General features: G+C 42.1%; 1 protein-coding gene across 1 annotated transcript; it reads right to left on the bottom strand.

The window, feature by feature from the left end:
• Nucleotides 1-12,201: 12,201 nt before the first annotated feature.
• ilf2 (interleukin enhancer binding factor 2) lies at nt 12,202-22,162 on the bottom strand. The gene is made up of 15 exons (XM_080442078.1): nt 22,057-22,162; nt 20,856-20,915; nt 20,708-20,750; nt 20,095-20,199; nt 19,698-19,775; nt 18,845-18,947; nt 18,378-18,443; nt 17,860-17,976; nt 17,162-17,240; nt 16,419-16,506; nt 15,667-15,728; nt 14,473-14,587; nt 14,225-14,315; nt 13,235-13,408; nt 12,202-12,440 (listed from the first exon to the last, which is right to left on the bottom strand). The coding sequence occupies exons 1-14, from the start codon at nt 22,059-22,061 to the stop codon at nt 13,257-13,259; spliced, it is 1,164 nt and encodes a 387-aa protein (XP_080298204.1). The 5' UTR covers nt 22,062-22,162; the 3' UTR covers nt 12,202-12,440; nt 13,235-13,256.
• Nucleotides 22,163-22,417: the final 255 nt, after the last annotated feature.

Here is a 22,417-nt window from a genome sequence, read left to right as displayed (position 1 = left end):
TGCGTCACTTGCCGAAGACAACAGCTATGGAGTATAAATTAGACTTTTAGTAACGACCTGGTCCGCCTTTAGGTGTGGCCTGGACTGGATCACATGGGCCAGTTTGGAATGAAAACCAGGCTTTCCTCCATGTGGAAAGCATAAAGCCGGTTGATGTGAGGTAAATCTGAGGGAGTTGGGCCCGTCCGGGGCACCCCCCCCCCCAACACTGTGAGGCCATTGTGTAGAGACCACTGGAGAGAATTTTTTGGCCAGTCCCTCATGCCATTTCACACCAGAAATGTAGTACATATGGATGTTTCACAATAACTTGTCATTCCTGCTATAACCCCCCTATCTCCTCTGCCTCCTACACTGTACATCTCTACCACAAACAGCACAACATGTTAACAAGGGGAAACTAATTAGCCTGACGCAGTACAAACCAAGCTAACAAAAGCTCATGAAATGAACACATCTCAGTGTCAATCTGAGTGTAAAAGCAACAATTTATTGATGGGGGAGTGAATTTAGCATGCTTGCTGAGTGCCTGTCTCAAGTTGTTTGCAATGCAATTGCAAGATTAACAAGGTGGGAGGGCACTTGTCATCACTGCATTAGTTGAAAAGTGAAACTAAAACTGACTGATGGCAGCCAGCTCATTTTAATTATAATATCATTATAAATAATAATTATGATAGTGAAATTAGTATTATTTGTCAAATGTTCTTCTTGATAAGGGCCACGGGTGTTGGGCAGGCCATTATTACTGTTTGGTATTTTTTAAGAGCCCTTTGGGCATCAGAGGCAAAGGGGCCGGTGCTCAAGCACCCAAAGCACATTTTACGCATTCATATTTATATCCCCGTGAGGACCTCAGGGATTACAAATGCAATTTGTAAATTGTTTGTGCCAAACCTAACCCCCTAAATGTCTAATCCTAACCCTGACACTAATCTGAATATTTTACTAATTGTAACCAGAGCTCTGAAGATGATTTGTTGCCATGAACGTTCCTGTGGTACCCCAGGGGCCCAGAACAAAGGATTTTTGGCCCCCACCTGGAAGTAATACAAGCACACACACACACACATTTTAAATGTTTATTTATGTCCACATAAACAGATGTCCTTTGTACAAAGGACATAAACACTGCCAGTGCAGTCAGACAATAGGACATCAGACATCAGTTACAAAGTGCATAGATGGCAGAACATTGCTACACACACACACACACACACACACACACACACACACACACACACACACACACACACACACACACACACACACACACACTCTCTCTCTCTCTCTCTCTCTCTCTCTCTCTCTCTCTCTCTCTCTCTCTCTATTTGCATTCACATTTAACAAGAAATTCTTGAACAGAAACAATAGTAGAGGCACAAAGCTTGGGCAACTCAACAACACGTGTTTCAGGATACAGTCGTTTCCTCCATATGTGACCAATTATCACACTGAACAGAATTTAGCCAATGCCTTAGCTCTTGGCTTGGGTGTTCCTGCAATCTGCAGGCCTCTGTCCTAACCTTAGCTGAGAGTTTCACGATCAAAGTGGGTGATGATGTTATCACAAGAAAGGAGGAAATTACCTATCTGGGTTCCATCTTGGAGGCAAACCTCTCCGGTAACAAAAACGCAGAAAACGCAGAAAAAGCGATCAAAAATGTCAACAAAAGAACACGCTATTTGTGGAGGATTGATCGTCTAGTCAGTAAGAATACTCTGAAGATTCTTGCAGGGGCCCTCATACAAGGTTATTATGATTATGCATGCACTTCATAGTATCACAACACCTCCAAGGCCTTAAAAACAAGGCTCCAAACATCCCAAAACAAACTTGTAAGGCTACTTCTTGGCCTCAATCACAAAACCCATCTAACCCCTGCTCATTTTGCTAGGATTGGATGGCTTAGGGTTGAGGACAGAGTACAGCAACTTGCTATGGGCCTGGTCTTCAAGATACACCACAACATTGGGATCCCCCTGTATTTGTCAAAATACTTCCAAAATGTTAAAGAAGTCCATGATCACAACACCAGAGGAAGCTCCACTAATCATGTTCAACCCAGATTTGGCTCAACAAAGGGAATGAACTCGTTCTCATGCTATTCATCAAAAATGTGGAATGCCCTACCAAAGGGAGTAAAGGAGTGTAAAAACCTACTCACTTTCAAAACTGCCCTAAAGATACACCTTCAGGAGGCTGCAATTCTAAAATGGCCCCTGTCCAAGTCTTAACCCACCCCAAGTCCTAATCTACCCCCCTACCCCCCCCCCCCTTTCTCCTTCTTCTCTTGTACATATTTTTCACTCTTCATACCAGTAACCTGTAAACTGATTGTATGACATTCTGTATAGTATTGTGTATATCTGTCTGTCTCTTATATGTATCATGATTTGTGTGCATGGGGATCTCATCTTAAAGGTTCTATGACATTCATTTTCACTTTTTTTATTTTCAATGTTTTATTTGGGGTTTTATGACCTCAATTACACCCAAAAAACCTGAACTTAGAACATTCAGTGGATTTTCTGTGGTCTGGGGTTTTCTGAATAATTAGGCTGAAAAGTAATCTGAGCTTGGCCCTTCGACAGTGAGGTCACAGTCGATTAATCCCGCCCACTCTCCTCCTCGCCCCTCCCCTCCCCTATCCTTTCCTTTGGGGGGGGCGGAGCAGAAGCAATGATTGACAGGCAAAATCCCTCACCAGCGACACCCGCAGGCAAAGATTTATTTTTTCATTGCAGTTGAAAAGGCTTTAGAAATGTGAGAGAAAAACACCTGCCATTGATCACTGGAATGGAATTTTCACTTAAAACTTTTTGTACACTTTTGAAGGACCAGGACAAAGACTTTGAATGTGGTGTAAAAGTGAATGTCATTAAACCTTTAAACAAGCTTAGTGCTTAATGAGACTCCCAGTTTAGTAGACCTTGTATTGTGAATTTGTACTTCCATGTACTGCCATTCTCATGTCTTACTAAATAAAGTACATCAATCAATCAAACTCTCACAACTAATTTATGGACATTACAGAGACTTCCAAATATGAACACAAGTAGTTTACATTTGTAACCAAGCTGTATAATAGCATCCTTAACTCTTCTGCAGTGTTCCGGTCAAATTTGTCAGATTTCCAACTTTCCTGAATCAAACCTTTTGTGTTTTTTTTTAGACCTTATGATTTCCTCCCCACTTGGCATCCATCCATCATCCATCCATTCTTCAACTGCTTATCCGGAGTCGGGTCGTGGGGGCAACAGTTCCAGCAGAGAGCTACAGCCCCTCCTGGGGGAACTGGAGCGCGAAATACCTGGCCATCACAACAAAGATCAGGATCTTTAACACCAATGTGAAGTCAGTCCTACTCTATGGTGCTGAGACATGGAGGACCACTGTAAACACCACAAACAAAATCCAGTCATTCATCAACACCTGTCTGTGACAAATCCTCCAGATCCGCTGGCCTAACACCATCAGCAACAAAGAAACCAAAAACCATTAGAGGAAGAGATCCTCAAACTGCGTTGGAGATGGATAGGCCATACTTTCCGTAAACCAGTCTCAAACACCACAAGACAGTCCCTCAAGTGGAACCCCCAAGGGAAAAGAAAGAGAGGTCGGCCATGAAACACCTGGCGCAGAGACTTGGAGGCAGATGCAGAGAAAATGGGCCACACATGGGGACAGCTGGAGGTGTTGGCTCAGGACCGAGATGCTTGGAGAACTCTGGTAGAAGGCCTAAGCCCCAGAAGGGATAATAGGCGTAAGTAAGTAAGTAGTCCTGGGGGATCCCGAGGCGTTCCCAGGCCAGAATGGAGATGTAATCCCTCCATCTGGTCCTTGGTCTGCCCTGGGGTCTCTTCCCAGTGGGACATGCAGCGAGGACCTCCCTCGCTGCATGTAAAACTGGGAAGAGACCCCGGGCATGTAAGCATAATTTATAAAAATGGTGATGAACATTTTCACTGAATTTTCAATCATTTATTATTAATCTTTGTTACACCTTTAGTGTTCCCGGTCTAAAATGACCGTCATAGGAAATGGCATATGGAATGGGAAAAACTATATTATGTTCATCCAGGAGATGGAAAACACACACACACACACACACACACACACACACACACACACACACACACACACACACACACACACACACACACACACACACACACACACACACACACACACACACACACACACACACACACACACACACACACACACACACAGAGAACATGACCATGACCACTGATACTAACCATGATACTGGCCTTGATACTGACCATAATCCATTTTGAATTTGTATTCATGATGATCATTTTCAGTGTCTGTTCTTTATATAATCACCGGAGAGACCCCCTGTTGAGCACTGGTTGTGTGTTCCCGGTATACTGAAGTAAGGGGGGGGGGGGGGTGCAGCGAACACTGCAGGAGGGTTAAGACGTTGGTACTTTAGCACCTTGGTAAGAAATGCCTCTTCCAGACTGTGTGGTCGAATGTACATCCCACTTCCAAAATGGCCACTTCTCTCTGTCCTCATCAACAACAACATCTGGTGTAATACAAGCACACACACACACACCCACACGCATGTGCACATACTCACTCGCACTGACGAGGAGGTATTCGTGGGTGTGGATCTGACCCACATCCAGTCAGCTGCAATGGGGGACTTTTGGGGAAGCAAGGCCATATTAGGTTTGTTGGATGTAATCACCTTGTATAAATACTGCTGTATAATTCTGTTCGGGGGGTTGGTTGGTAGAGGAGCCTGGTGAGCATAGGAGGCAGGGCAGGAATTTCAGGGAGGCCACGAAGGCCACGGCTGCCGTTGCCCCTCAGTTTGACCTTGTGCCCCTCAAAACAATGGCATGCCCTGAGGCCACAGTGGCCTTAATGCCCCAGCTGACTGTACCACTTTCTCCTCTGTCTCTTTCTTGTCATGTAGACACCAGTGTCTTTTGTTGAGATTCTGAATTCTTAACTTTATACCAATCTTTATACCAATCCAGTAACTTTGATTGGTGCAGGGATGAGCATGGATACCATAATGTATTTAGTTTACTGCAGATAGTCTACATATTACATTTAAAAGCATCCCTAACATTTAAATTCAACTAATTATTTCAATGGATTAAAATCTTGTTTTATTTGATGGCCTTATACTGCCCTGGCATTTTGGCCTTGGACAAAATGGACAACACCAAAGGCCAAGTGGCCTTGCCACAAAAACTGCCAAAATTCCTGGTAGGAGGTGTCACATTGTTCCCCCGACTTACGATCGGGCGAGGGACATAGCCCTGTACGGAGCTTCTCCCACATTTCTCAAATTAAAAATGGATGCTAATTGCTAAAACACCACTGGAGTTGATACGTTCTGACCCATTGACCCAACTGGTCAAGATGGGCATAAATATGCCATTTCAATTACAGATGATTTTTCTGGGCTAGTAGCTGTTTATTTCATTAAAAATAAAAGTGATGCAACACTGGCCACAAAGAAATTCCTATCAGACACTAGCCCTTTTTGTTCTGTAAAATGTATCAGATCAGATAGTGGCGGAGAATACACAGGTGATGCTTTCCAGTCTATTTTAAGAGATAGAGGTAGAAGGCATGAGACATCAAGTCCCTATTCTCCACACCAAAATGGTGCTGCGGAGAGACAGTGGAGGACCCTTTTTGAAATGGGGTGCCTTTTATTAGAAAAGGGATTGCCAAAAATATTGTGGCCATATGCTGTTCAGAGTGCAGCTCACATCCACAACAGATGCAATCTGGGAACCCATCGCCAACTGAAAATGAAAAACAGCGCCCTCTGCTGTTTGTTCTATGTCTGTTGGCTCTGGGCGGAAGAAAATGTAACACCAGTGCGCAAGGAAACCGGGGTTTAGAGGTCTGCCTTCAGCTTTCACTTCCGGTGGGTGCCACTATGTTTTCATTCCCACTAACAATATTTCTACACGGAACACTAACACCACTTCTCCCAGAGAACATGGATCGTTTTGGTTATAAGCCCACTTGTTTCTATGATGAAAGAGTAAGTTAAAATGTGAATATCTTTCCGTGGTTTTGTCTGCTCCGCGGACGCTATTGTTAAATTAGTTTGGGTTTGTTTCGAGGGGGAAAGATCGACGGACATGTGAATCCCGCCCACTACATTTGATTGGGTAAAGCGCGGCCTGCTTCCTGATCTGAATGCGCACACGTTATGACGAACCTCCCCGACAGATTCCAACGCAGTGCAGAATCTGTTCTTGAGAGATTACAACAGATGTTACAATGACAGAGTACTCCATACTTCATGTTAACAGGAAGAAGACCAAATATTGCAAAAATGTGGGTTTTTGGATCTGATTGTTATGCGTACAAACATGATCACAAGAAATTGTATCCCAGGTGTGAGAAGGGGATATTTGTGGGGTACAGGAAGAACAGTCCAGCCTATCTGGTCTACAATCTACATACAGAAAAGGTGTCAAAACATAGGCTGGTGAAATTCGTCAAAAAGAATAGTGTGGAACAACAAATAGTTCATATTAATTTTTCATTTAACTGTTAGTGCAAATGCACTTTTCCCCCAACCTAAAGTGGTGCCAGGAGGCAGATGCACAGACCCCACGTAAGACAGCAATTATGCCTTAAGTTAAACACAGGGAAATAAATAAAGTACCATACGCACTTCAAAAAGTTGAAAAGCTGACATAGACCTGAAGGCTGTGGGATTTCCTTTTCAAAACGTTGTTTCACAGAATAACACCATGTTTTGCAGGAAAACTATGATCTGAACTCATATTTTTTCCTCAATCAAAAATCTTGCAGTTTGATAACTGAGGCAATTATGGACTCGGCCTGATAATGCAGCATGGCAGATCTACAGTAGTAGGAATCAGTGCCGGCTTAATGGAAGGGCTTTAGGTGCTGCAGGACAGGGCACCAATCTGGGGGGGGGGGGGGGGGGGCACCAAATGGCGGGGAGAAAGTGAAAGAAGACTCAACTATCGCTGCAAGAGCGGCAACATTTAGAAGCAAAGGCTACTGAAGGAGTGCTAAAAGGGTGAAGCGTACATTTTCTGCGCTGCACAACCGCCCCAATAGGTGGTTTGCAGAGTTATTAAGTAACTGCAATATCAACACAGCAATTCACTGATACTAAAACTATTACTTTTGAATACCTAACTATTTCAAGTAAGTACTCCAGTACTTTTACTTGGAGAGAAGTAATATTTGACCCCGGAGTATCTAGCCTATATTTTGTGTACATTGTGTTAGTAATTGCTGCATACTTTGACTTTTTGTTGTGTCGAGTCATTTACTGGAAATGGCCTGATCTGCTGTAAAGCAGAGGTTGTGTAATGAACACTGAATAATGTATTCTCATAGTAACAAGGCAGACAGCTGCAAACTTCTCTTTCACTTTGACTTGTGTCTAGAGAGTAATTTACTGGAAATCACTTGATCTGCTGTAAAGCACCCCCTCCCCCTTTTCTGGGCATGTCATAAATGTGTTGCAAGACCATGCTATGTGCGTTTATACATCTGCTATTTAAATATAATACATAATTACACAAAGCCTGTTACTCATATATCCAGCATCTCAAAACATATTGAAATTGTATTTATAATACCTAGACATCAACCTTGTTGAAAAGTATGTTCATTCATTATGCACTCAATACTCTGCATAGGGGCTTCTTTTACACAAATGACTGCATCAATGGAATGTGGCAGGGAGGTGATCAGCCTGCAGCACTGCTGAGGTCGCTTTGAAAGCCCTTATTTTTCTTAGAAATAAGGGATGCCCGGCACTGTGTCCGTTATTTGAATTTCAGGTATAGTGAGGGATATATGTAACAAAAAAAGGCTCAGTTGTTCACTTCCGGCAGAAAGTGTGAAAATTTGCATATGGCATCTTTGAAGTATGCAGATTTTAAATTTTGCCGGATCCAAGCACTTTTCTCATGGGATCTGGTCGTAAAATGAGAATTAAAGATGGCCGCCAAAGTTTTTGGTTCAATTAGATTTTGTATTCCAACTTTTGAATGTGAAACAAGTTTGTTCCGATGAAATCCAAATTGTAATGGAGCAATACTTTGACATTTTTAGTTTCTGTAGATTCATTTAGCAGATTGCGGTCTGTTTTTACGGCTAATTTGATTGAAACCAGTGTTACTCCAAAGTGCTTCATCTGAGCCTCATGATGTTGGTGTCTCTACCTATGTTTTCAGGGGTACTCTTTAACATAAGGTCATATTACTATGGGTTCACACTTATTTAATATTTTTGTAGCAACAGTGAAAACTCATTCTTCAAAAACAGCATATTTCAGGTCAACTGTAGTATGCCTTACTGCCATCATTCCGTGAATGTTCGCCATGGACCACTACCATTACGCCAGATGGTTGACAGTGCATGTAACGGACCCTCAGGAACTTTCAAATGATTCCCCAGATACCCATCGTGAATTTGTCAAGGGGAACTTTGTCACTCAGAAGTCATCGCAAAAGTTCTCTGCTTTGGCACACGATCAGATACATGAACAGCAGAACGCTATTGTGAAAGGTGATGGTGGAATCGTTGGAATTACTGAGAATGAGGGGGCTCTTTGCCGGTGGCTGGTCCCGAAATAGCCAGAATCCTGAGTGAGTTTGAAGACCATGATAACATTGCAAAGAACAATCTACCTCTGTTCAAATCAAAGCTGAGGAAAACATCTTCAAAGTCTCAGGTGAAGACTAGAAAAAGTGCTCCTCGGAGCAGGTCAGGTAGGTTATTTTTGCCTCCTGGTGGCGCTATAATAGGCCAATTTGAAAAGGGTGCCATTTTTTCCTAGGCCGTGCACAGCAATCGAACACTGCATTCATGATTTGAGGCATTTTGTTCTATAAATGTGTTTTGCTAAATTTGACCTGCTGGTGGCGCTATGACAGGCCAATGTTAAAAGGGTGGCATTTCTTCCTCAACATAGTGTGAATGTGCGTGGAAGGTTTCACAGCAATCAGACGCTGCGTTCATGATTTGCAGCATTTTGTTCAAAACAAGGCACTACTGCTAACTTTAGTTGTTAATCTTAGCCAATCAGGATGGTATATGAAAAATCAAACAGATCCGTGTTGATCACATTACTATAGAGATCACGTGTACCGATTTGCTTGAAATTTGGATAAAATGGGAATGAGTAATATAAAAATATGTGTATTACATAAGGCGGCCTCTTGGTGGCGCTATAAAAGGCAGATGTGAAAAATGCAGGGCAAAGGTTTTTCCTTTGTGCGCATACAAAGTTTTGCACAGATCGGTGCAGTTCTAGGTAAAAGCATTAATCGGCCTGTTATAGCGCCACCATGAGGCTGATTTGAAAAATGTCAAGTGGCATTTCTTCCTCGGCCTAGTGGGAATGTGGGTGCAAAATTTCACAGAAATTGCATGCTGTGTTCATGATTTGAGGCATTTTGTTCAACACGGAGCACTTCTGCCTTGGAAGCCATTTTGAGCCAATCAGGATGGAATATGAAAAATCTGGAAAACCTGTTTTGTTTAATGACTATAGAGATACTGTGTACCGATTTGCGTGACGTTTGGACAAAATCTGTAGGAGTACTGTCAAAAAATGAGTTTTGCAAAAAGCGGCCTCCTGGTGGCGCTATAACAGGGCCATGTGAAACATTTGGGGCAGAGGTTCTGAATTGGCATCCAGGGAGTGCGTGTGCACAGTTTCGCTGCGATCAAGCCAGCGGTGCCGGAGATTAGCTGTTCACAGATGGACACACACGGACGGACGGACGCGCACACACACACACACACACGGATGGACAGGGGGCAAAACATACTCTCTCGCCATGCCTTTCGGCCTGGCGGAGACAATATGAAAAGTGACGTGCAGCTGTTTTCACGAATGTACATTGCAAGCCAAGCTAGATATGGTGATCTTGACACATTCTTTGAACACGAGTGCCATGCGTGGCCACCGGCATTGGCTGAGGGTATCAATATAATGCGCCCACCAATCGGTAAAGCTGATCTCTTGCCCTGTTTGGAAAGCACCATGTCCTGGTGATACCCCCAAAGGAGTAGTTTGTATCTTTGATGGTGCTGCCTTAGTCCATCAGTTAGAGCCTAAGAAGTGTAACAGTGTGGTCAGTACATTCGGTGACTATGTACAGAAACAGTTCCTTCCGTACATTGCACAAAAGTTGAACGAGGAGACTGTGATGCGTGTTGTGGTGTGGGACACGTACAGAACGGACAGTCTCAAGGAAGGAACCAGGCTTGGTCGTGGCACCGGCATACCACTCCATGTGACTGAACAGACATCTGTGCCACGAAACTGAGCAGCTTCCTTCAAGTAGATTCCAACAAAAAGACATTATTCGGTTTCCTCGCAGCTGCTCTAGAAACAATGGTTGTTCCAGATGGGAAAACACTTCTCACAACCTATGAAGAAGAGTTAGATCAAACCCCCCTTCTGATGTTTCTCAACTTCAACGATGTACACATGAAGAGGCTGATTCGCGAATGTTGCTACATGCCTTGCACGCCTACCAGCGGGGGTACAGAAGTGTCGTCATTCATGCAATGGACACAGATGTGGTTGTGTTGGCTGTCGCAATGGCAAGTGTCATGAATGGTTGTGAACTGTGGTTGGCATTTGGACATGGGAAAAAGTTCAGGCACATTGCTGCACACACCATTGCCACTCACATTGGCCCTGAACGCTCAAGGGGGCTTTTGTTCATGCACGCCGTTTCCGGATGCGATACCGTTTCTGCCTTATCTGGGATCGGCAAAAAGACTGTGTGGGACATATTTAATTTAATGCCAAGCTTGGGGAAAGTCTTCTATCATCTCTCACACGCACCGGCAGAAGTAACAAATGAGGTTTTGGATGAAATAGAGGTTCTTTGTTGAGGCACGCAATTAGCCATTTGCTCATGGAAATCACAAAGTGGAAAATATTTCACAGACAAAGGAGGCACTTCGTCAACATGTGAAGAGAGCAGTCTTTCAAGCTGGTCACATCTGGGGACAGTCCCAAATTGCCAACCCAGAGATTCCTTCACCTGCAGATTGGGGAAGGGTGTGCTGGAAATTGCAAAAAGTTTTGCGGCTAATCTATCATGCACAGAACTATGTTTCTGTTCAGCACAATGCTTCCAAGAAGAACAGAGTAGGAAGGATTAAATAATCAAGTTAATGAGAAGTAAAATGTTTTGTCCCACATGTGGAAAGCTCTACGTCCTCCCGGTGGGGGCTCCTCACTGGCAGGTGAGTCAGTAGAATACAACACCAGTGACAACACACAAGTGTGTGGGGAGGAATCAATTGGCATAATGACTAAATTGGGGAGAAAAAAAAGGGGTAAAATGCACACAAAAAAAACTATTAACAGAAAAATTATAAATTTATAAAAAATGAAAAATAAATACAAACAAAATGTCGGAAGGAGTGATTGCAAACTCTAAATATAATATGACATTACCAAATATTATTTTTTTCTATGGGATTCAGAACTAACAAACATCTTAAGTTTTGTCATGGCAGCCATTTCGGAATTCAAGATGGCGGCAAACGCTTTTTTAAATTCAGCGCCCAAAAATACCCCTGGGTGCAGAATTTCACACTTTCTGCCGGAAGTGAACAACTTTTTCACATATTTCTCCCACTAGTATAGTTACCAGCCCTCGTGCCAAGTCCTGCAGGAAAAAGGGGCACCAGAGCGGATTGTAGCACTGGGCACCACGAAGGGTTAATCTGCCCCCGGTAGGAATACATGTCCTACCAGACAGAGTGGATTGTCCCCAAATATTCTGGAATACAGCCGCTTCCAATAATTGCAGTAATGCAGTATTTTGACTTGCTTTTTAGTGTTGGCTCACTGAAAGAAAACTGCAAGCCAAATGGCTGCCAAGTGCGGTCAATGTACTGTGCTTCTGTCCCATTGGTCTGTGCACTGTCAAGGTTCACCACTGGTGAACCCAACACTGCACATGCTTCAGGGCATACAACAGGACACTCCACCCCATTTCTCCCATATAATGAAGTGAACGCTTCTGGAGCAAATGGGTGACCGTAGCTTTACATCCTTTCCTGTTATTTTAAAAACTCTGTGATAAGTGATTATCTTCTTTGATCATCTATTCTATATGAAGCACTTCCTCAACAATATATGCTATAAAATAACTACAGAGACTGGCTAAAATAATAAAAAAACAAAACTTTAATTTAGTCATTGCTTTTACAAAGTACAACAACCCATAAAAAAACAACACTGAACAATGACGTCAATATCTAATGTGTGTCTAAGGACATTGAGGGACCAATCAAAGATGAGTTAAACATGTTGGTGCAGTTTGGTCGAGGCCGGTGACGGTCGCTTCAGCCTGGGACAAGATCCAAGGGACACTTCCAAAAAAAAGAAACTTCTTGTGGTGAACTAGAATGAAAGATGAGAAACAAACTGATCAGGGCCTGTATTTATCAAACATATCAGAATCATGCTTAAAGTTACGCTAGGACTGAACATACAATATGGGGCTATATTTATATATAATATATGCAGGGCCAAAAACTATACTGACACACTGACAATAGCATGTGTGTATAGAACCAAGTAGCCTAGACCAGTGGTTTCAAACACTTTGTGTCCAAGTCACACCAAAGGACTGAGTCAAAATAGGCAAACATTCAGCTAAAAGACATTCTGCAAGTGCACAGCGCATTGTAATGCAATGTGTTGTGAGCTTTTATATACATAGGCTATTTGCAGTGAAGAGATGTGGTGTAGACATACAAAAGGAGGGGCCCATTATAGACCCCTGGGGAACCCTGGTCAACAAAGTATACAAGTAGGGTTTATGTGGCCAATATATCATTTAGATGTGATTTTTTATAAGCCAATTTGATCATTCCAGCATTGTGTGGTAGAGAAAAAATTTATTGATCCAATGTAGTTATTATGTAGCCCTTGTTAATACTTTTCATTGGTTAAACATTCATAAAATCCACACACTCAAGCTGGCCCCCCTATTTTGGGTCATTATAGCCGAAGAATTTCAAGAAATGTCAAATAGCAGATCTACAAGCTCACATCACATTATGCACTTGTAGATCTTCCTACAAATTATAATATAAGGCATCAATTTACAAAAGTGAAAAAGATGAAAAATGTAGAAGGTTTCTGCCCAACCATGACCATATAAAATTATAAATGAGGCTTGGCATTCCTACCTTAAAGTCATGTGTGTGTGTTTCACTCCTGGGTCTCCATGCTCTCGTCTTCTCCATCACCTCCTTCCTCCTGCACCTCCTCATCCTCCTCCTTCCTCTCCGGGGGCTTCTCGTACGCCTTCTCTGACGGCGTGACGATCACTCCGTCCCACGTGGACATCTCGGATGCCAGGTCTGACACACACAGGCCAAAAAATCATCCATTAATAAACACATACAATACATTTTCAGATTGTAAATGTTGCAAATAAATAGGGGAGGATTTGCCCACAAATGACTCATTACTGTTATTTTTTTCTATTTTTATTTGCTCGTTATCAAGCTGAGAGAAGACGTGTATTGTTCATTGTGTATTGTGTAGTAGTGCTGGGCGATGAGACTTCTAATCAAGATGATTTATAGCCGACCTACAAGCTCACAAGGCGTTGCAATGCCATGAATTGTGAGCTTGTAGGTAGTCAATTCTTGCACCCTCTGTTTTTACTTTTTTGAATTTGATTCTGGGGTGAGCTCTCAATACAATGAGGGTACAGGAAATAGGCCCGTTTGGTCTGCCCTCAGCCCTCCTCTTCCCGTGGGGGCGCATATGTTTTCATTCCCACTAACAACATTTCTCCACGGAAAACTAACAACATTTCTCCCATGGAACATGGATCGTTTTGGTTATAAGACCACTGGTTTCTGTAATGGAATAACAAGTAAAAATGTTACTAACTTTCCGTGGTTTTGTCGGCTACGAGGACGCTATTGTTAAATGAGTTTGGGTTTATTTCCAGTGGGAAGCGAACACACAGATGTAAATCCTGCCCACTACATTTGATTGGGTAAAGTGCGGCCTGCTTCCTGGTCTACTAGGCACGCACACCTGTAGGCAAATGTTGACACGTTCTGAACTACCCTGCCGACAGATGCAGTTAGCGCAGCTCTGAATCTGTTCTTGAGATTAATTCTCGCATGACAATGCGTTTAGTAGAGAGGAAAGCAACTTACAGCTGGCGTCTCCCTCCAGGCCCAGGATCTTCCTGTAGCCTCCATGAGATAGAACCCTCACCAGAGTCTGGGCTGTGAAACACACCATGTCCTGGATAAAAATTAATTATGGTAAGTCAGTGGAGGACATCTTATAAAAGAACAAAATGCTAACAGTATTTGCGGGGGGACAAACACAAACAAGACCTGTTCTAGAAAAACCCATGACAGTTTGAGATCCTAAGAACTAGTGTGAAAAGCAGACGTACCTGCTGTTCCAGAGTCATGACAGTGTGCACCCTGAAGTTTCCACTCTCACAGGGGTCTGTGATGCCCACTGAGCCGGGCAGGAAGAGTCCAGCAGCGAGCATCTGGAGGCAACGTCTAGAAAAGCAACCAAACAGGACACCAACGTCAAGAAGACTGCTTTACACCGTGACCGTCAAGGAAAATATCTCATTTTCATCGAGCGACATGAACTGTTATTTTAACTTAGCTTGACCCAAAGTTAAATTAACTGTCTAACGACCCAAAAATCTAGATGATAAGGTGTGTTGGTCATCTCTCGCAGTAAGCAGAGAGCAACATTGTGTGGCAAGCTTCCTCTATACCTATCTTCGCTCTTAGAACCAAAGGTTTCTGGACACTCAACACGTTCACAAAAACACATTAGATATACCAGTCCACGTAAGAAAAGTGAACAAGGAAAGACTGCCTTCATGTGTCATGTATTATGCTCCACACAAATGGAACAAACTTCAGGACTCTCTGAAACTGGAGCGATTGGTCTCAATAGAGACATTTAGGGTACTTCTCGAGGACACATTTCATAGTAACTGCACCTGTTTCATGTAACACTGCTTATTTGCTTCTGTGATGATTGTAATATGACTCAAATGTTTGTTATTGTTTTTCATTATGTATGTATTTTATATGTGTTATATGCTGTTATCAGGGCTTGCTCTCAGTGGGCTCCCCTGAATAAATAAAGGAAAGAAAGAAAGAAAAGATCCAGAATGTAAAAAGTGTTAATTAGGGCTGTCATGATTAAACATTTTAAGTTGATGATTAATTGTCACTAACTAATAATTGCGGTTAACTTTTTTGTTTTAGGCATTGAAGATTGGAACATATTCGTGCCACATTTATGTTTGCATTTTAGGCTTCGTAATAAAAAGTTGCACAGAGCAGATATGACAATTAATTGAAATATGCAAATGCATGACTGACATATTTAAACATAATAGCGGAAAAAGCTTACAAGCTTACAACACGTGACGCTTTGTAAGCTTATAGATCTGCTATTTCTGCTACTTTCATATTTGAAAATGTATGTATACATTTTTCAACATGGAAACGATTATGACGATCATGCAAAATATTTGCAATCAAACGATTATGTAATAACTGTCAAGGCCTAGTACTAACTGTACAAGGACATAGAAATACTGGCGGTTACTAACCTGTAAGCCACGTTTAGGGACAGCGGCTGCCTGGAAGGGTTGTTCATCACTGCTGAATGACCCTGCGAGAGAGGAGAGGAAGCATGATTACAGGGATGTACCTTTTTAGTTCTGGTACCTGCTGGCCCGCTGCCAGGAGAACTCAATGAGATCAATGCATGCAAGTCATGTTTCCATCCCTATGGAACAATGATTTTCATCTCCAAAAGTCAGAACGATACAGGCATGGTTTGCTTAAGCACTGAATATTAACTTAATACTTATAAGCTGGCAAACCAGAGCACACGGAAACAATTTTGTTCACGTTATATTATTTATGTAGACATATTCGGTTTGCTTGACTTGAGGTACTAAGAATGTTTAGATAGCATGTTGTTTAGACAGATTAGTTTGATTACCTGGTATCCTATCTACTTTTTTGTAGCACTCAGCGACTGATAAATTGTACATTTCGTATTGAATTTGACACATTGTCTATAATTTATGTCCAATTTCATACATATTTTATTAATTGCATAATAACCTTTCTCCCATGCCCGCTGTACCTAAATTACATATTAAAAACCCAACTTCATGGGGAATAACCACTTCGAACCACTAAATCTATTTGCCAAAAATAGCTGATCTTCAAGTTTGTGATGCGTGGAGATGGTCTTCTTTCGGCCAGATGTTAGCCCCAGAATAGGGACGCTACGTCTTCAATATTTAATAGCCTCATGTTGTTATCATTTGCAAGGTGTTTGTGGTCTCACCAGCAGGTCCAAGATCCAGGGGGTCATGGGTTCAAACCCAGGGAAACGCTGTCTGAGGTCCTTTAGCAGGCGGATCAGCACTTTGACCCTGAAGGAAAAGAAAAGTAGTTCAGTACAAATCTGATGGGCATTTCTCTGCCAGTCTCTTCCCAATGAAGAGCTTCCCCCTGCCACCGCCTACACCACACAGGCATTTCTGTCATTGTCACTATTTTCAAAGCTTTTGTCATTTTTTGAAAATGTCTGCCTTTAATGTAGCCTGGTAAACCCTCCCTCCAGAAATCTCATTTGTATTTTATTTCAGGAGTGAGTCTGGCCTGCAGACCTATATGGGCAATTTGGCTGTGCGCTGGAGCTGGGCGGGAGTAATGTAGCTTTGATGTCCAAGTGGCCCTTTGATGTCCAATTAAGCCACTTTAGGCTGCAGTGATTATCACCAGGAGTAATTGGTTTGTCTCTGATGTTAATGAGCAGCTTGTATGAAAGGTGTATTGATTAATGACGTGTGAACCACTCTGGTTCCACCTGATTGGCCTACCCCCGCTGTCAATCACAAAACAATGAGCGAGGACGCTGATTGACTCGGTTATTTGGTAATGCACTAGAAACGCCCATACAAGCCTTCATGCCAGACTCACTCCTGGAATCAAATGGAAATGAGATTTCCGGAGGGAGGGTTTACCAGGCTACCTTTAATGTCCCAATACAGTGATAACAAGTAAGAGTTGAATGAAGTTTCTTACGTGGATTGAGAGGCGTTCTCCTCAAACCAACGGGCGTGACGGATGGCAGCCAGGGCACTCTGCAGCACCTTGATATCCACTGTAGACACAAACATCCAGAGTCAAAGTACTGAATTGAGTTAACCGGCTCTAACCAGATTATTTTGGTCATCATGTCATGCCTTTCATGAAGAAAAGGTGCTACATAGAATGCTTTTTCTACTGAAAATTGAAGAGAAAAGAAAGAAAGGCCGGGATCGTGTGACCTGCATTTTGTTTACATAACATCGGCTCGAACTTGCGGCTCTGCATTCAACAGTATTTTAGGCTTGTATTTTGCCTAACATTCATGTTGAATAACAATAAGAAACATTACACTCCCGTTGGCTTTATTTTAGGCAGAAGAGGGACACTAGAGTTAGCCGGGTGTGGCTGCCTCCGTAGCAGACAGCCAGGCACAGAGAGAACATCAGCGCTGCATTCATCTACAGTCCTGATTGTGTAAGTGATAACAGCAGTCCACGTCTTTATGTGCATTTCTCAAAAAGACCAATCTATTCTCAACTTGTGAAAGCGCTCTGACCAGCACTGTATAAAAGCGATAGCCTTTTGGTCATTGCTCATAGAATTTCATTGTAAAAGGTAGATAGTGTGAACACACCCTTATTCAGTTCTATGCGGTATTATGTGTGAATGAGTTCATGTGTGTCGGTACATACGATGGAGCTCAGGGTCCAGCTTCCGTAGATTTGGGGGTACAGTGGTGATGAGGATCTTGACCGTGGCATCGGCTGAGCTGATCTCAAAGCCCGTCTCATTGGTCAACATGGACAGCACTGACATGGACACAAGGACAGGAAGGAAAGGGATTAATGTCAAAAACTTCCTGGTGTCATTGTTCTAAACCAGAGTAAAGCAGAGTAAAGACAGACTATGTGCAATGCATTCATCAATATGCTATTAGAAACCGGGAAAGCATCCATGTCATTTTAGATTTTAGCGGTTACTATTTAAAAACATATCACAGCGTGGCAAAAAGGTACATCTGCTATTTTCAAAAAATCTTGAAAGTGTGAGAACTACAGATCTAGAAGGCATTTGTGGAATCAGCCTCAGGTCTTATTGGGTTAAAGACATGGCAATATGGTTAAAAAACTTTAACTTGTTGTGTAACATGTTTCTGGTTAATTCTGAGTTCTGAACACATGGGCTTAAATAACACAAAAAAATAACTCACCTTCAGCGGGGTCCTGTGTGCGAAGGGTCTCCACAACCTTATTGCCAAGCGCAGCGACTGCCTCCACTGTCACAAGACAAAATACATCAGAGATGTGACATTCAAAAGACATCTGCAACTTTCATGTGCCACCCAGGATTCACACACCCATATGTCTAGTGTTGAGCAAAATACAGAAAGCCTGTTTGAGAAGAACATAAATTATGCTCTGACCTTCATGCAATACCTCTGGTCACCCAGTAGGTGTCCTACTTGACCACATAACTAAAAATGTCTCAATGGAAGAGTAGGATGACCACCTCTAGTTATATTGTGCTAACATACACCAACATACAGATTAGTTAGGGATTGCAGCTTTATCTAAAAAGGACAGTGGACAATGCTTAAAATATGGCTGTAGATAGACAATCATTTTAGATAGTATCTGTGTCTTCAGAATGAAAACATCACCCTCTGTGTTGACTTACGGGTGGGAAGGATCTTGAGGATGACCACCAGGTCAGCAACATTGTGTCCCGTTGTCATGGTGCCTTTCTTATAAGATCCCACCTGACGCACCTCTTCAATTTGCTATGGGGGAAAACGCAGAGTATTGTGAACTATGTGACAAGTAACGGTATTAGCCGTATGGTAACTGACCATATTCATACATTTTGCTCTCAACCACTGAAACCTAGAATCCCTATTCGGGGGGGCGAACATTCAGCGAAGATACACCAGATCTACTAGTGAGCTTGCAGATCGGCTATTTTCTGCAAACATTTCATTCATTAGGTGTAGAGCAAAAACAGGATGTGGACTCCAGGTCAAGAAGGTATATGTATAGGGTTTAAGTGGTTATGCCATATATTCTTCGCCATAGGGCAAATAGCAGCTCTACAAACTTGTAGATCTGCTATTTTAGCTGTTTTTAAAGATGTACAATTTCTTTTTCCATTTGTTGAAAGTTTTCACCTATAACATGCCTAAAATAGGGACACCAGGTTTAATGTGGTTAAGCCACCCCGAGTGTGACGCAGGAGCTAAACCCCTGTGAATATGGTCATGTATTTACCAACACCCACTGATATACTCGCTAGTCTCTCAGACAGTCATATGCATTTTAAGTCATTTTGGAATATGCAATGCATCGGATATCTCAATATTCCCTATCTTAGAAGATATTTTTATCCATGTTTAAAATGACAAATAACACTTAGTCTAACTTAGCAAAAAACATTACAATCAGCATAGAAGGCAGTATTCTGCATCCTATACTCAATGTAGTCATTGCTTCCATTAATATTTGGCATTAATATCCATTTGAAATCGAAGACTCACCACTTCAAAGGTGCCAGGAGCAACAATAAGGTTGTCAATGACGTTGTTGATCTTTGTGACCAGGGACAAAATGGAAGACTAAACAAAGAGAAGACAAGAGAGACAGAGTTAAAGCAGCCGTGCTTGGACATACTTTTAAAAATGACTGATCAAGCAGTTCAGGTCAAGTTCCTGATGCAAAGGAACATCGGCAACAAACACAAGTGTTTTGCGTTCTATTTAACCAGCCAGGTGTTATTTTATGCTTAAATATTGAAGATAGTCGATCAACAAGCTCACGACACGTGAGCTTGTTGATTAGGCATTTAATATTTTTGACACATTTTGAAACTTTCACTTTTAATGACTTGCCCAAAGTGCAGATCAATTATTAGGTTGATAGGTGTGTGTAGGTCACCTGCTCAGTTGGCGAGGGGCTCAGGTCTTGGTTTCTCTTCAGTAGACATTCACTGAACGCTGTCTCGTCAGGTGCAGGCTTCACTCTGGGAAAGGCCATCTCACACTGGACACAACATGCACATACTTTAGCACAACGCAGCTCTAAATTATATCAAACATTTCGTAGTACGAAAGAAACGTAAGTATGTATTCTACCGTCATCTTGCTACCGGCATATTTATTTGTTAACCAATCCTGTCCTAAAACATAACATTGGCGAATAGATTAAAAGCGTATTAATATTATTTATAAGCTTTTAATCTATTTGCCAATCATCATCATCCATCTAACCACATGAACCCTGTACCAATTCTGGGGCAAACATTCAGTGAAAATGGTGCCATTTGAATTCTAATTCTCTGGCATATATTGTAGCACAGAGCACAATATCCCTGAAAACACCACAAGCCGCTAAGAGGCTTCAGAAAAGAAAAAGGTCTTGACTTCAGAGACAAGTGTTTTTTTTTAATCATTTATATTTAAGATCCCAGCTCTTTTCATCGGGGTGAATTTTGACTCGCTGCAAGAGACATGAGCACAGATGTTCACTCAAAGCATACTCCTTTACTCACCACGTAAAAATCAAACGGGATGTGTGGCACAAAGGGACGGTACCTAAAAAAAAGGAAAAGAATAAAGATGTGTAAGCTCCATGTCTTATAAATGACATACATTAGTTAACAATGGATGATACGGCGCAACAGAGGAGCAACATTTTACCCCTGTACCAGTCCTCCACGAGAGCCGAAACGCCCTCCCCTCCCCCGGCCCCGATCTCCTCTGTAAAGACAAAAAAAAGAAACAATTTAGCCACTTGAAAGATGCAAACACTTAAAATGTATCAACACAACAACACAGACTAGAGGGGCCTTCATGAAATGCTTCAGTGGTTAATGAAATTAAGCGATTTAATTGATTATGAAGGGGAAAAATAAAATATAATATCTATACAAAAACATGCTTAGGTTATTCAATTAATTGACAGAATAATAAGCTAAGAAAATAATCAATTGTTGCAACTCTAATGAACATGAATGTAATACATTTGGTGTGCGATTACTGGATCTTGTGAACAAATCCAAGAATTTCACCTGTTTTATACATATTCTAACCCACTGCACATTAGTGATATTCAAGATTCTGCGTTTTAATAGTTATTATCTTACATATATGCAAGATCTATCGTACATGTATGTAAGGAGTATACAAGAGTCACATTAGTTAGTTTCCTTCCTCAACATTGTAGCAGCAAATAATAAAGTGTGGCCACAATACCAAGAAAAATCATCAACAACCTAGTATGTGCATTAAAGAATAGCACCCTCTGCTGTGCTTGTAGGTGCTCTGAGCATTGGATCCTACTTGTAAAAACGAAATATTAGACACCAAGTGTAGGGAGTGGGAATTTAGGGCTGATCGATACGGAAAATATATCGTTTTTGACCACCAAATACACCGATATATCGATATAACATAACATCGCCGGTCTGTCCACTAACGCTAGCTCAGCTGCTTTGTTACCACACACACACACACACAGCCCCCCCCCCCCCCCCCCCCATTTGAATCCATTCATTCTCGTGCTAAAGATAGCTAGCCATCTTCGCTAGAGAGAAAATAGCCGAGCAACAAGCTCACTAAGACGCGTTGAGAGCTTTGCTATGACCGAAGATATTTTAAGTTGGTTTTATTATTGCATAACAAATCCATTCATTCATTCGTCCATTCGGCCGAGCTAGCAGCGTTAGCACGTTAGCCAAAGCTGGCTAACCTGTGTTAGCCAGGCCTCCACTTCCGTTCCATCTCCTGCTGCACGCGCGGTTTAGCCAAACAGCTAAGGTGGTTATTATTACATTATAAACCACGTCGTGTCCATATTATTGATGTTAATGCGAATATGCATGTAAAGTATCGTAGTCACCTCATTGCGTAAGACGTGTTGGTGACTGGAAACACAGAAACGACGGAGAAAGTGTTCAGCGCTCAACGCCGGTGTGATGTCTGGTGGTCTGACTGACTGGATGCGTCAGCGATGATGATATGAACAACAAGTCTCCTTCCGCCACGGGACTTCAAAATAAAGTGGAATGTGTTTTTACGACACAATTATTCTGCCTACACATACGTCATGTCCTAGTGTGAGCGAATAGGGGAAGGGGATCAACGTCACGTGATTCCCTTGTTTGACTCGGCAAAAACAACAGCAACATTGGACTGTCAGAATCCAGGAGATTCTTTTTTTTGGGGGGGGGGACACTTTAAAAAAAAAGATGTATTTATAT

The sequence above is a fragment of the Gymnoscopelus braueri genome (assembly GCF_963280865.1).
Source record: "Gymnoscopelus braueri genome assembly, chromosome: 11".
Taxonomy (NCBI): domain Eukaryota; kingdom Metazoa; phylum Chordata; class Actinopteri; order Myctophiformes; family Myctophidae; genus Gymnoscopelus; species Gymnoscopelus braueri.
This window is presented reverse-complemented; position numbering and strand designations above follow the sequence as displayed.